At 49.3% G+C, this 14,226-nt stretch overlaps 1 protein-coding gene across 39 annotated transcripts in view; it reads right to left on the reverse strand.

Annotated features, from left to right (window-relative positions):
- The window catches only part of EPB41 (erythrocyte membrane protein band 4.1), a 96,573-nt gene that overhangs the window by 21,452 nt on the left and 60,895 nt on the right, over positions 1-14,226 (reverse strand). For 9 of the 39 annotated variants that reach the window (XM_055798464.1, XM_027787997.2, XM_055798457.1 and 6 more), the window contains 8 exons: positions 12,043-12,159; positions 10,588-10,716; positions 9,361-9,465; positions 7,603-7,814; positions 5,741-5,797; positions 5,581-5,625; positions 4,662-4,724; positions 1,523-1,702 (listed from right to left, as the gene is read on the reverse strand). In XM_055798464.1, coding sequence (XP_055654439.1) covers positions 1,523-1,702; positions 4,662-4,724; positions 5,581-5,625; positions 5,741-5,797; positions 7,603-7,814; positions 9,361-9,465; positions 10,588-10,716; positions 12,043-12,159 — 908 coding nt within the window. The remainder of the gene's footprint in view (positions 1-1,522; positions 1,703-4,661; positions 4,725-5,580; positions 5,626-5,740; positions 5,798-7,602; positions 7,815-9,360; positions 9,466-10,587; positions 10,717-12,042; positions 12,160-14,226) is intronic. The other 30 variants (XM_027788021.2, XM_055798459.1, XM_055798467.1 and 27 more) reach the window with 21 other exon arrangements.

The raw sequence follows: 14,226 nt of genomic DNA on the forward strand, positions 1-14,226 counted from the left end.
GCCAGGGCTGACCCCAATTCTTGCATCGCTGTGGATCACCGCAGCCTCAGACGGGGAAAGCCCACACCATCCAGCTACCCTGAACAGCAGCCCCCCAAGACCTCACAAGGCAGTCACCTCGCAAGAAATTCTTCATAATAACCAAGAATATCACTCCTGAACTGCAGCTGTGGGGCTGGAGCCCCGGCCCTCTCCCACCCGCACGCCCAGGAACCCCACGGCACCGCGGGCTGAGCTCCGCACCGCTCTGCTGCCCACATTCCCGCAGAATTCACCCTGCGACTCGGCAGCCGAAGGATGAACATTCGTCCATCCATGTGTTAAACAGGGTAATGCCAAGGGTAACCATCAACCCTGACCAGTTCTGAAGCGTTTGTTTTTCTAGCAGGGTTTTCTAACCTCTAATTGTCATGGAATTCCTCTACGCTTTGTGGAGCCTGTAGTGAAGGTGGCCACTAAAACCCCTTGTACCTGTTACAACAACCCTCCGTCCACTGCAAGATTCTTGCTGTTTAAAAAGTATCTCCCTTGCAATGGGTTGAAGATTAAACACAAGCTTATCTGCAGCGCTGCGGGCAGGAAGGGGAGGAGGGTGGCTTAAACCAGGAGAGAGCCTACAACTGCAGCCAGGATGCGATTTTTCATTTGTACTGAAAAACAGCATTTACTATTTAAAAGACTGATCACCACGGGTGCTAACTACAGTTTTAGTCAGAAGCTTCACGTCTGAGCTAGGTAACACCGATATTAAACAGAGAAGCTGTCTGTTATCCGAAAAGAAACCAGTTGGCAGACAGATCTCTGCCACTCCAACTTGGTTTCTTTGAAAAATTACCTTTTTAAGGAAATTAGCAGAGCAACTGTGAATGTATGTGGCTACCAACATACAGACAATGTTACTCTAAGTAGGAAGATTTCCATCCCGAATGAACAGCCCTGCTGTAGCCCCCTGAGAGTCTTCCTGAAGCCTCCACAGCAGATCAGCACCTGCAGATCCTAATGCAAGACTAAACCCAATGACACACTGGATTAACTGGAGGATAAAGCGACTTTTGGAAATTTATACCATCCCAGTGCTTCTCCGCTTGGTTATACGCAACTTTATCTCTAAAGTAACAACTCCTTTTAATTTAGGTGTTTGGGTTTTGGATTGGTTTTTTTGCCCACGTTTTGGAGAAATGCATTCCCTGGCACCAGGAATAAGCCAGTCCCCAAAACAGGCATGAGAAGTACATTCTCTAGCATCACAGATCACAGCAACACTAGGAAAAACAGCATCAAAACCAATGAGGAATTCCTACACTCTTTTCTGTCAAAAAAAAAAAAAAAATCGCATTTTTATGATGCTATGACTAAAGCATCAATTGCCTCAGAGACTATTCTACATCTTAAAAGTCAATATTACCTATGGAAAATTCAATATAACCAAAACCTAAGGGGAGCTGAGGCTGAACCCTACATTGCAACGCTGTCCCTTGGAACAGCGCAGTGCACGCCCCCCCCACGCCACCAAGGTACTCACTCCATCTGCTCCTGTGGGAATCTGCCCGTTGACGTTGAGGGTTCGGAAAGGGGAGTGAGTGGACAAACGTTTGTCCCATTCACTCGGCCGAGGCTCCGGGACGGACTCCATAAAGTTCTTCTTCAACTCACTGATGCTGGCGTGATGCTTCTTTATTTCTTCCTGGGTCTTATCTAGATCCTATCAGCAAAAGGACAGGACAAATGAAGAGGCACAGAGACGACCCCTGCGATCGCCCAGGCTGCCGCATAGCAAAGCTGCGCTCAGCAGAGTTGTTGCCGACTTCCATCAACTGTGCTCACACTGCAAACACACTGCGAAAGGGAACGTCCTCTCTCCTCTCCCCTCTTGTATTAACTGGGATAAACTGCCACCGGCACAGAGCGGGGGCTCCTCCAGGAGCGGGACATGCCATCGGTTCACCCCAAGCAGGTGACACTCTGGGGGTTTCCCCACGTGGGTTACTTTAAGTTGCAAGACTACGTTTGTTTGGGTGATTTAATTCAATGCCTTTCAACTGGGCGAATTCGCTTTCTTTTCCCCTCTGCTAGGCTGAACATGCATGGGTACAAATGCAATTAACGGTAAAGAAATGTTTTCCCAGATTTATTTATTCTCTTCATACCTATTTCTCTTTCATCCCACCAGGAATTATCTCTGGTCCCAGAATACCCCCACTGCCTTTTTCCTCCCCCTCTCATCTCACCCCTCCAGGAGCTACCACAGGAGGTTTTAAGACTTCTGAAATGAAGATGAGATGACAACCCTTTAAAAATCAAACCGAGTATTTACTTTATGCCCGATCAATCATAAAAAAAGATTCCTGCTAAAACTCTTCATCTGGAAAAAGTGAGATTCCTACTCTGTGATGCCAGTTTACAGCACACCTGCACAGACTTCAAGGCAAGTCAGCTCTCTTCAACTTGTTTAAAAATAGCTTTTCCTTGCAAGCAAACCAGAGTTTGTTGATAACAAAGCTTTTGCATAAAATAGGCATAAGCCAAACAACAGCTTTTCTGGACAGTGCCAAAAAGCAGCAAGCCTCACTTGTTAGAAAGGGGGAAATTAAGGTCAGTAAAAGCATCATGGGGGAATTTTGCTATTTTTGTGCTTTTAGTTGTTACTCATCCCATCAATTTTAGAAGACGGGAGAGCAAATAGATCCCTAAAGGAGGGCGTCCACCCAAATACCTGCATCCCTGCAGCTTACTCAGGACACACCGCCCTCCCTCCGCAGGGCTAGGCACCCAAACGCCTCGTTAACATTTGCTCTTTTTGGCACGGTTCTGGGAGATAAAAAAACTAGGTTTGGCATCTGTCCTGGATGAAAGCACAAGGCAAGCGTCTGCTAGTTTGTGGGGGGTGGGAAGGGAAAAAAAAAAAAAAAAAAAAAAAAAGGAAAAAAAAAAGCCCAAATAAGTCTGCTGAGGATGCCAAGGTAAAGCCCTGCCTGGATCCAGGAGCCCAACAGTTGCTCCTGGTTTGGAGAGGAGAAGACCACCTCGGCTGTCCACCACGGGCCAGAGCTGGTCCTGGGAGGGCTGGCAGAGAAGCTAAAGCCACGAGGAGCAACATGGAGCCACAACGGGTCTCAAAAGCATCTTGAGGCACAAGCTGGCCAAGCAGTACCGCTTCTCCTCCTGTTCTGCCCTTTTTGTAAGAACACGGAGCGTGGGTTATCGAGCACGGAGCGCTAAACAGCTTCCACTAAAATCAAGCGTCAGCTTCGGGAGGTGTGAGGTCTGCTGGAAAAACATCTGATCTGCCAAATGCACAGGTTAAAAAAAAAAAAAAAAATAGGAATAAAGGGGGTGAGAGCTGCTGGGGTCAGCCCTTTTCTAGGGGAGGGCTGGAGCACCTGCAACAGAACCGGTGGGAAGGGCAGGGGGAGGGAAGGAGCTGGAGAAGAGACTGGGCGTCAGAGCCAAGTATTGCACTGACAGGAAAAAAGGGGGTTAGAAGCAATGAAAAAGCTCTGTTTGGGGCTGGGGAGACGGAGCCGTTCGAGTTGGGTGAAAGCAAGCAACAGGCACAGTCATCACAGCGCTCCGGCAGCTGAGCCCTGCCCGTCGTGCTGCAGACCCTTCGCTGGTGGCCAAAAGCTCAACGTTGGAGCAGTCAGAAAAAAAAAACAACAACAAACCAAAACAAAACAAAAAAAAACCACCCCAAAACAAAAAAAACCAGAAAAAGCCACCCAAAAGCTGCAAAACTTTTAAAATTTGGATTAGGAGAAGGCAGTGAGTCCGCTTGACTTTCAAGAGATACCACCAGGGAAACCCTACCAGCTGCTGGTGCTGTAAGTTTGAGTAGAAACACGTAACACAGGAACAGAGTATCAGAAGCCACAAAACGTCTTCCATAACACAGTGTATTAGAAAAATTAAAATATATGATTGGCATGGTCTGTTCTGAGACCGTGCTTGGGCCAAACCAAATGTAAAGCGCTCCCGCAGCCAAAGAGCTGTATGTGGAGGGACGCAACAGCTTCTTGCCCTCTCACAAGCCCCCCGTGACCACAAGCCCCCGTGTCAGCCCCAAGGGGACCTGGTGCTGGTGCAGGATGGGGCCCAGGGGAGCGTGAAGATGCAGTGAGGCAAGCAAGCGCTGGGAGGAGGACTGCAACGCTGCAAGCATCGCTGCACCAGCGTCCGAAAGGAGGGCTCGCTCCTGCCTGAAGCAACACGGGCGTCACGGAGGCCCCAACGCCACGGCGGTGACGATTTCATCCTGAATTTTGCGTTTTCATTGCCTGCCTTTTCCCCCAGGAAAGCAACTCATTTCAAGCCAGGAGAAACTTGTAAATGAGCCCCACCCCCTCCCCGCCACGACTGATGCGACTGATGCCACCGTGAGCACCCAGGGGGTCCCAGAGCAGACCTGAGCGGGCAGCTCTGCCAATCATGTATTTTGGGTAAGTATGAGAGAATGAAAGTCAGAAGAGGTAGAAGGAAGAATGCCTGCACATCGTCATGTTTACTGTCACCATGCAAAAGCGTATTTTAAAAAAATAAAAATAAGAAAAGGTCTCTCATGCAACAGCATGCAAAACAAAGGCAGCAGCAGAAGAGGAAGAAAAAGTTCAGCGCAGATGCAGAAGGTCTAGGCAAACTGAAAAAAGCTTCAAGTTCATACAAACCTCCAACATTAAATTGCTATGCCTGATATAAATGTTTTCACCATCTAGCCTCTTTGATCTTTTCTGTGAAAATGAAAGAAAAGGGGGAAACAAAAAAAAAAAGAAAAAAGAAAAGCACAAAAAATTAAAATGTTGTTCTTGCGGGATTGACAAATTGGCAAATTAAAAAAGTTAACTCAACGTTGGGAGTGCAGCGCTGTGCCAGCGTGGGGTGGGGACCCAGCCACAGGGACGCCAGCGTGGGGCCACCACCGGGAAATGGGGGTCTTGCTCATGGAGAATGGGGAAATGCAATGAGTCCTTTAAAGAGACAGCTCCCAGGGGTTCCTTGGCTTTTGCCTTCGTTTCTATCGCTCACCACAAAAGGACAGTTTACCGGTTTTCTGTGGAAGCCTTGCACAAAGTCACAACTTCACATTCCTGACAGCGATGCACGCCCACCCCAGCGTACGGGGCTGCACTGCCTGGTGTAACTTTTACAAGGTCTCAGTGTGCACAGGAATGATGTCCTAACCACCTTTCCCATCCTGGATATGTTCCCTATTACTTAATCAATACCAAAAAGAAGCATTATACTTTTTTTTTTTCTTTTCTTTTTTTTTTTGCATTTCCTGGAATGCAGACTATACAATTTTCTTTGGTTTCAAGCTAAATTTTTTATGCAGAAGATATATTTTATAAATCAAACCAACTGTGTTTCTCTTGAACATTCAACATGCATAATTTTAGCAATCAGACTATGGGACAAAAAGCTATTTAATTTTAAAATCAAATATTCTATAGTTGCAGTTTAAAAAAAAAAACCAACAAAAACCCAACCCAAAGCACATGAAGAAACTGGAGCACTGTCTTTTTAAACAGGTTACAGATGCATGAATGATATGGCAAATTTGTTTGGTGAAAGTGTAAAATGGCTAACCTTCCTCATTCTTATCAGCTCTTCCTCTTTTTCTGCAGGCTGCTGCTGTTGGGCAATGATAAAAAAAAAAAAGTTGTTGGTTCATTTAACTATGTTGAACCTCACTGTTTAACCTTAAAAAAAAAAAAGTGAGCAACCTAACTGAATTATTAGCACAAACCTGGCGCTGGTCACCATTCGTGGTGGGTACTGTGACCTCAATGTGTGTTTTCCTCACCTACATTTAAGAAATAAATTGGTAAAAACATTTCTTGTTAGTAGACTTGTTTCAAGAGACCATTTAGTTTCAAAACACAGCTGCATAAAGTTGGTTTTGAAATGGTAGGGGGGGGATGTGCAAAAACCAACATGCAGCCCTCCGGAAAGAGTTAATGACACCGCAGCTCTCCACAGCCTGTTAGTTAACAGCACATTTACAATAATTCCTTTAGCTTGAGAATTATTTGCATTTGAAACCAGTGCTCTCTAGTGCTTCTGAAGAAGGGCTTCCCACTTGCAGTTAGCTTTGCCAGGCAATGTTTTCAAATTTCATTTGCAGCTGGATCTCCCCGTGAAATCCGTACCAAAAGCAACATGCTCAAACGAACACAGCCCTTCTAAAAACAGAAAATTATTTGTTATGCACAGGTATGATGTTCACAGTCAGTAAGAAGAGACCTATCTACCAAACTCAAGCCTAACATCACAAAATTAAGTTCTTTACTGTCCGTAAGTAGAGAGCCAAGACTGTCTTAATGCTTTTAGGGAAGTATTTTGGGGAAACTGAATTGCCAGATACTCTGAGGGCGAAAGCATGGGTGGGTGTTGTAAGAAGTGATGCAGCTATGTTTGAGAAACAGGGTAAATTTGGCATGTTCAAATCCACAATTTCCTCCCACATCTACGTTTAAAGAAACAAACAAACAAAAAAAAATCAAACCCCAGTGTTTAAGCATTTAGGAAAAATCCCTGTAATATGTGAGCTGGGATGAACAAAGTTCACTTTTTCTTGGCTCAAGGCTAGGGAGGGTGCGCAGCCATGCGGGAACAGCATTACAGGGACTATGTGCCACGACGCACACTCCGAAGTGCCAGCCTGAAGATCCCTTCAGCGTTTTCATTTAACAACTACTGGTCACACAGGCCACCAAATTATTTGAAGCAACTGGCCTTTCTTCACCTCCATCTCCCAACCTTAATTAACAGCGATCTCCCCTGGAATGTGTTGAACAAGACCCGCTGTATGACATGTTATAGCAAAAATGTGTAATGCTGAGAATAGCTCAGTATTTGGGGTAACGTGAAAATTGTATCTCCAGGTACAACTCCACTGCAACGCTGGAAGGTTTCAGTCAATAAAATTTGCAGAATATTAAGGACACTATAATACGAACAATAATTTTGCACATCATTTTGACTTAGGAGAACAATAAACATACATCAACACCAACAAAGGTCTCAGACATTTGTAGAAAGAGCAAATAAAGCTTTTTTTTTAAAAAAAATTATTTCATTTTAACAATAAACCCCCCAAGGTCTCAGCGGTGCCATTCACAACTAAAGCTCCCGCCCGGTCTGCAGGGAGGCATCAGCAGCTCTCCCAGTGAATGCCTATCGATGTACAGAACATTTGCATTCCGACGCTGGGCTGCGGACCAGATCTGTATCCCCAGTTTCACTGGAATTGCCTCCCACTGTCATAGCGGGAACCAGCAGAGACAGCCCAGCACGGTGAGCCCTGGCTTCCAGCACCACCAGCTCGGGTGCAGACCTGGCTGGCTTTACCCACGCACCGGCAACCTGCGCTTATAGTTCGGCTGCAACCCCCAAAACCTCACCGCCCCAACCTCCTCCTTCCCAGCACCTGGAAGGGCAGGACTGGGATTTCTCTGGGACCCAAACCCCCCACCCGAAGCCTGGGAGAGGGATAAACCCCTCGGCAGCTGGGAGGGGAAGGTGCACAGAGCTGCTGCGGCTTCTAGAGCCAATGCTGCAGCCCGGCACAAGCGCTGCCTCTTCCAAAGAGGCTCCGGTCTGACATACCTTCACGGCGTCGGCTGGCTCCGGCTTGGCTTTGTCCGGTAGGATTTCTTCACGTCTCACATCGGGTTTTGCTGTTTCTTTTTCTACTTTGGATGCAGCGGCCGCATCCTTCGCATCAGGCTTAGCTGGGACTGGTTCTGCGGTGTGGCTCTGAGCAATGGCCGGGGCGGAGGTGGGACGGGGACTCCTCTCGGGGGTTATCACAGCCACTGCTGAGGATGGGGGAGAGACAGACAGGGATAAGGCTCAGAGCTGGCAACGCTTCTAAAGTGCTAGGCAAAGCCTTTCCCAATTACAGTGCTGTCATGTAAAAAGAAAGGGAGGAGGAAAAAAAGGGAAAAGAAATAAAGATGTTGAGCAAAGCAGCTCGTGCATTTAGTATGGGAAAGTTGAGATTATTTTCCTTATGGTTTAAGTAAAACAAAATAAAGCCCCTCAACAAATGGTTTACAAAAAGCAAGCTTGCACTCTGCAGAGAAGCCACACCAGAAAGGCAAATCTATTCTTGACATTGTGCCACCTATTGCTGGGTCCTTCACACACAACTGACACAGAAGGTCCATTCCAGTGCAACCATTAAAATAGAAACACAGCTGTGGTGAGTTCTTGGCTCACTGGCATCCCCTCAACCAGAAACGGATGGTTTCTGGAAGGGTAACACAAGCTCTCCCCCATCTCCCCAGTGTTTCCAGCAATTCAAAACAAAACCAATAACCAACAGGCATGGCTCTACAGAACTTCACAGCAACTTCCAGGTGGGTTTCAAAGCAGGCTGGGGGTGCGTGCCCAGGATGGGTATCTCCTGCTGCAGCCCAAGGCACCACCGCGAGAAGATACCCAGCACCTTCAGATCAGTGACAGTGCAGAAATGAACAGCATGCTGCCAGAAAATCATCTTTCCAGAGGATGACAGTCTTAAAATACAAGCACTAGGTACACACAAAATCAACTGCCTACTCCTTTCCTTCAATTCCTGATTTCCCAGGCAGCTCCCGATCCCTGAAAAGCCCAACACCTCCGAAATATTCAGTACTGTGCAACAAAGCAAGCCCCAACTAATTCACTGTGCATACCTATAGATGCGACAAGCTATTTTGCTCTCCTGATGTTGGGTTTTATGGTCGTTCCACTAAAAATATACCTAGTCACCTAAAATAATTTCTTTGACGTGGTCCCATATACTTAAAAGTCACAGATTACGCAGCAAGGCTCACACTATGTAACCTACCCCAGCCAACAGCAGGTTAATAGTTCCATCCAGCTAGTCAAAGACATAAATAAAATTTGGCGTTAAAAAAGAAATTGTAGTTTTAAGCAACTCCTTAGTAAGAACTCCTGTTTCACTGAAAAAATAACTGCATCTCATCTGCGTGTGTAAAACGTGCACAGAATAAAGTATCCCTGCGGTCAAAAACATACAGGAAGAAGGGGCAAAAAAGAGCCTGATTTCTCAGAGACTGAAATGATACTTTTAAGACAAAATCCCAGACACCACGTCGTGAAGAAAATGCGCCCTACGACCCATACCACCACCACCGCCGCCTCCGTTATCTCCCCTGCTCCTCAGCACAAGCAGTTCATTTCTGTGAGCCAGACAGTGCATTATCCTTTCAGAAGGACGACCAGAGCCGTGTCCCGGTGTATTTATGCCACGGAAGCAGTGACAGCCGCCAGGGAGGTTGTACAGAGGGACGGTGAGATGGCAGGGACAGTCGGGGTTAGGAGGATGCTGGGTGCGCAAAGCTGTCGCAGCGGTACCTGACTCCTTCGGAACCGGCTCTAGTTCTCTCATCACCACCATTTTTTCTTCCTCCTCCTCCTCTTCAACTGGGCTTATCTCAACATTGCCAAGAGCACGTTTGGCTAAAAAAGTTATGGTTGTGTTAAAACGCCACCTCGAAGATGAAGTAGCAAAGGAAATACTGACACATCAGTAAATCTGCAGGGCCACCTCTCCTGCTTCTCCCTCAGTGCTTCAGAGCATCCAGACGTGCAGGAAAAACAGCAGATACCAAGCTTTTCCTTTGCCATTCAACGATGAGTTCTGTGCTGTCCAGAACTGTGTTAAATTAAGTCTTCCTTAATTAACTACCTTTGGCTATTTTGACACATGATGATTAAGACAGTAAAAAGCACCTCTCCAAAACATGAGACATAAAAACATCAATCATCACCACCCTGGCCAAGAAAACAGTCCCTACTGGGAACAAAAGCATCAACAGGAGGAAGAAGTGCAGGAGGTGAACGAGAAGAAGGGGCAGTGGCAGCAGGAGCCCCCGGCTGTGCTCAGGTCTGGCACCAGCTGATGTCTGGCACCAGCTGATGTCTGGCACCAGCTGATGTCTGGCACCTTGCCGCAACCCGTCCCGTGGGACAACGTCCATCCGAGTGCAGGGGCTGGTTTAGTGGTTTTCATAATAATCAAGAAAACAGGTGAAGCCCTCAGTTACCTCCCTCCACGGCTTCAATCTCCTCTTCCTGCAATGACTAACTAAGTCTGCTTTTAATTACGATTAGGGTGGATCTGTCTGCAGCAGTGGAGTTGCTCTGAAACCCCTCCCCAAGGAGGGAAGCAGCAGGCTCACAAGCGAAGAAATAAAGCAGAGCACAGGTGACCTCCAGCAGTCCCGGGGCACACAACCTGATTTTCAGGCACCACACATTCCTACAGCTCAGGGGAATGAACCTTATGAGAAGGGACAGGAACAGAGGAGTGTTAAGAGGCCACTGCACACTCATTTCAACACACAGGCGCACAGCCAAGGCACGGCACCTCCTCGTCTCACCCGGAGGCACACCCCGCTAAAGCAGCGCTCACGCATTACAGCACACTTGCAAAGCTGGGTGTGATTTTAATGGCAATGAGCACCACCACAAACGATGCAACCTCTGTCCTACAGCACTGCATCACTCCAACCCAGCAGCAGGTCACAGCACGGGCGGCCGCTGGCACCACACCAATGCCAAATGCCGCTGTGGCTGTACCTGACCACGTCTGCAACGGCTCCAGGAACTTTGGCTTGGCAACAGGAACCTTAACCATCTCTACCTTCTCCTCCTCCTCTTCCTCCTCTGCAATGGGTTTCATTTCAAAAGTTTCAAGAGCTTGTTTGGCTAGAAAGAGGTTTGCAGGTGTTAACAGAGCAGCTGGAGAACCACAGGGACACACAACGGGCACCACAGCAGAGGAAAGAGCGAGAGGAGATGCCTCTGCAGGGCAGCAGCTGAGAATAGCAAGGAGGTTTTTAAACCAGGCAGCTTAACAGCAATTTTCCAACATACAATTGAGTATCAGCCTGTCTAGCACTGCCAGGCCCAACAGGGCACTGGATGAGCGGGGGAACAGGCTGCCACGAGCCGACTGTGCCCCTAGTCCGGGCAGGGATATGTGGGGACACATGAATGGCTCTCCAGTGCGGTACTGGGACGGGCTCTGCCTGCCAGCTCTGGAGAGATGCAGGTGCTGGCTGGTAAAATGCAGGGAAAACACTCCCAGGCTCCTCTAGACAAAGAACTATATAAAAACTAGCAGCTTTAATTAAATGTACTTGAGTGATCAACTTCAAATCTAAAAATTAAGACAGAGAGCCGTCTACCCTGGCGTCTTAAACTCTCCACCTTCTGTTTTTATTTCCCCTACCAGGTGATGCTGACTAGCGAGAATTCAAGGCAAGGCAGTGGTGAGGAGACAGTCTGCCACGCTACTTTGTGAAAGCTTGATCTACATTCATACCAGAAAAACAGTAGCGTCAGAAATGTGCTGTGAAAAATTCAGGGTGGAAGAAGGGAAGCGGAGCAGTACACAAGGCATTTGCATATGAATTATCTCCAGCCCTAATGCACCACAGGCATTCGCTATTTAAGTGATGAAGACTGCAAATATTTGACAACACTGCTGCTGTGATACGCTTATTACTATTCAAATATGCTGTTGTACCTACACACCTCTTAAAGGCATCAATATCTATTAAAATTTATTAACAGTACTTATCTTAAGAGAAATGTAAGCTCCATGTAGCAAAATAGGTGGCATTTCTCAAACCCCCAAAAAACCCCAGAACGGCCTTTAAAAATGGCAAGCTGGTCCCGGGGTGAAGAATTTCAGATATATAAGAAGTCTCAAGATCAAACTTTCAAGTTTCCTAATCCACATTTACAAAAACACCCAAATTTAATAAGGAGACAGTTCACAAGTGCCAGCACATCCTTACTTTTCCCCACCTCCCTGCAAGAATTGCAGTCTAACGAGGTGCAAGGTGGAAACTTAATGAGTCTCCCAGAGCTGGAGCTCTGCTGGGCTGTCTGTCCTCTGACTGTGAAACTCTTCTTGCAGAGAAAAGAAAAAAGCCGCCCGATTTGGTGAAACTTTGAATTGTCAGGAACAAGCATATGAAGGATAGGAAAGGTGCTGCAGAGTTGTAGCCACCACCACAGCTATACCTGGCTTCTCTCGGATCTGATCCGCGGGTTTTGGTTCAGGAACCTCAACCACCACCACCTCCTCCTGCTTCTCTTCCTCTACGGCTCTGAACTGAACTTTTTGAGTCGCACGTTTAGCTGAAGAAATGGGGCACATGTTAACAACTGCCCACACAGCAGATGGAAAAAGGCTGCAGACTTCAATGGGGACAGAAGCGTTACATTCACAGGCTGCTCTTTTCCAAGCTCTGGCATCTGGGTGTGGGATTGCAGCGGGGATTTCTCTAATCATCTGGGGTTGTAAGAGTCTACAGGGCACGGCCAAGGGGCAACCAACAGTGCCAGTCCCCTCGCCTCGGTGTACGGCGCCTAGGTAACATCGCACGCCCAGACTGCAGGCGAGCTGGCTTCTTGCTTTGCTGCAGTACCGAGCTCAAACCAAGCAGCCCTTCCCCTCCCGGCCCCGAGGCATAAAGCCCAGGCTTGGGGTGTTGCTCAGCCCTGTAAACCCACAGCAGGAGCAGGGGTAGCCTGGCTGCTGCTGGCCACCGGGTGCTGTTCCCTCCCGGGTGGCTGCACAACCTCAGGGCTCAACACAACGCTGCTCCTGCTCCCTCTGGTACCCTTGGTGCAAAGGGATGCCCCCCTCTCCCTGGATCCTCTCGGTGCAAAGGGATGCCCCCCTCTCCCTGGATCCTCTCAGTGCAAAGGGATGCCCCCCTCTCCCTGGATCCTCTCGGTGCAAAGGGATGCCCCCCTCTCCCTGGATCCTCTCGGTGCAAAGGGATGCCCCCCTCTCCCTGGATCCTCTCGGTGCAAAGGGATGCCCCCCTCTCCCTGGATCCTCTCGGTGCAAAGGGATGCCCCCCTCTCCCTGGATCCTCTCGGTGCAAAGGGATGCCCCCCTCTCCCTGGATCCTCTCGGTGCAAAGGGATGCCCCCCTCTCCCTGGATCCTCTCGGTGCAAAGGGATGCCCCCCTCTCCCTGGATCCTCTCAGTGCAAAGGGATGCCCCCCTCTCCCTGGATCCTCTCGGTGCAAAGGGATGCCCCCCTCTCCCTGGATCCTCTCGGTGCAAAGGGATGCCCCCCTCTCCCTGGATCCTCTCGGTGCAAAGGGATGCCCCCCTCTCCCTGGATCCTCTCGGTGCAAAGGGATGCCCCCCTCTCCCTGGATCCTCTCGGTGCAAAGGGATGCCCCCCTCTCCCTGGATCCTCTCAGTGCAAAGGGATGCCCCCCTCTCCCTGGATCCTCTCAGTGCAAAGGGATGCCCCCCTCTCCCTGGATCCTCTCAGTGCAAAGGGATGCCCCCCTCTCCCTGGATCCTCTCAGTGCAAAGGGATGCCCCCCTCTCCCTGGATCCTCTCAGTGCAAAGGGATGCCCCCCTCTCCCTGGATCCTCTCGGTGCAAAGGGATGCCCCCCTCTCCCTGGATCCTCTCAGTGCAAAGGGATGCCCCCCTCTCCCTGGATCCTCTCGGTGCAAAGGGATGCCCCCCTCTCCCTGGATCCTCTCGGTGCAAAGGGATGCCCCCCTCTCCCTGGATCCTCTCAGTGCAAAGGGATGCCCCCCTCTCCCTGGATCCTCTCAGTGCAAAGGGATGCCCCCCTCTCCCTGGATCCTCTCGGTGCAAAGGGATGCCCCCCTCTCCCTGGATCCTCTCGGTGCAAAGGGATGCCCCCCTCTCCCTGGATCCTCTCGGTGCAAAGGGATGCCCCCCTCTCCCTGGATCCTCTCGGTGCAAAGGGATGCCCCCCTCTCCCTGGATCCTCTCAGTGCAAAGGGATGCCCCCCTCTCCCTGGATCCTCTCAGTGCAAAGGGATGCCCCCCTCTCCCTGGATCCTCTCAGTGCAAAGGGATGCCCCCCTCTCCCTGGATCCTCTCGGTGCAAAGGGATGCCCCCCTCTCCCTGGATCCTCTCAGTGCAAAGGGATGCCCCCCTCTCCCTGGATCCTCTCGGTGCAAAGGGATGCCCCCCTCTCCCTGGATCCTCTCAGTGCAAAGGGATGCCCCCCTCTCCCTGGATCCTCTCGGTGCAAAGGGATGCCCCCCTCTCCCTGGATCCTCTCAGTGCAAAGGGATGCCCCCCTCTCCCTGGATCCTCTCGGTGCAAAGGGATGCCCCCTTCTCCCTGGATCCTCTCAGTGCAAAGGGATGCTGCCCTTTCCCCAGATCCTAATTTTACAAGCACCTCATGATCCTGA

Source organism: Falco peregrinus, chromosome 3 (genome assembly GCF_023634155.1).
Source record: "Falco peregrinus isolate bFalPer1 chromosome 3, bFalPer1.pri, whole genome shotgun sequence".
Classification (NCBI taxonomy): domain Eukaryota; kingdom Metazoa; phylum Chordata; class Aves; order Falconiformes; family Falconidae; genus Falco; species Falco peregrinus.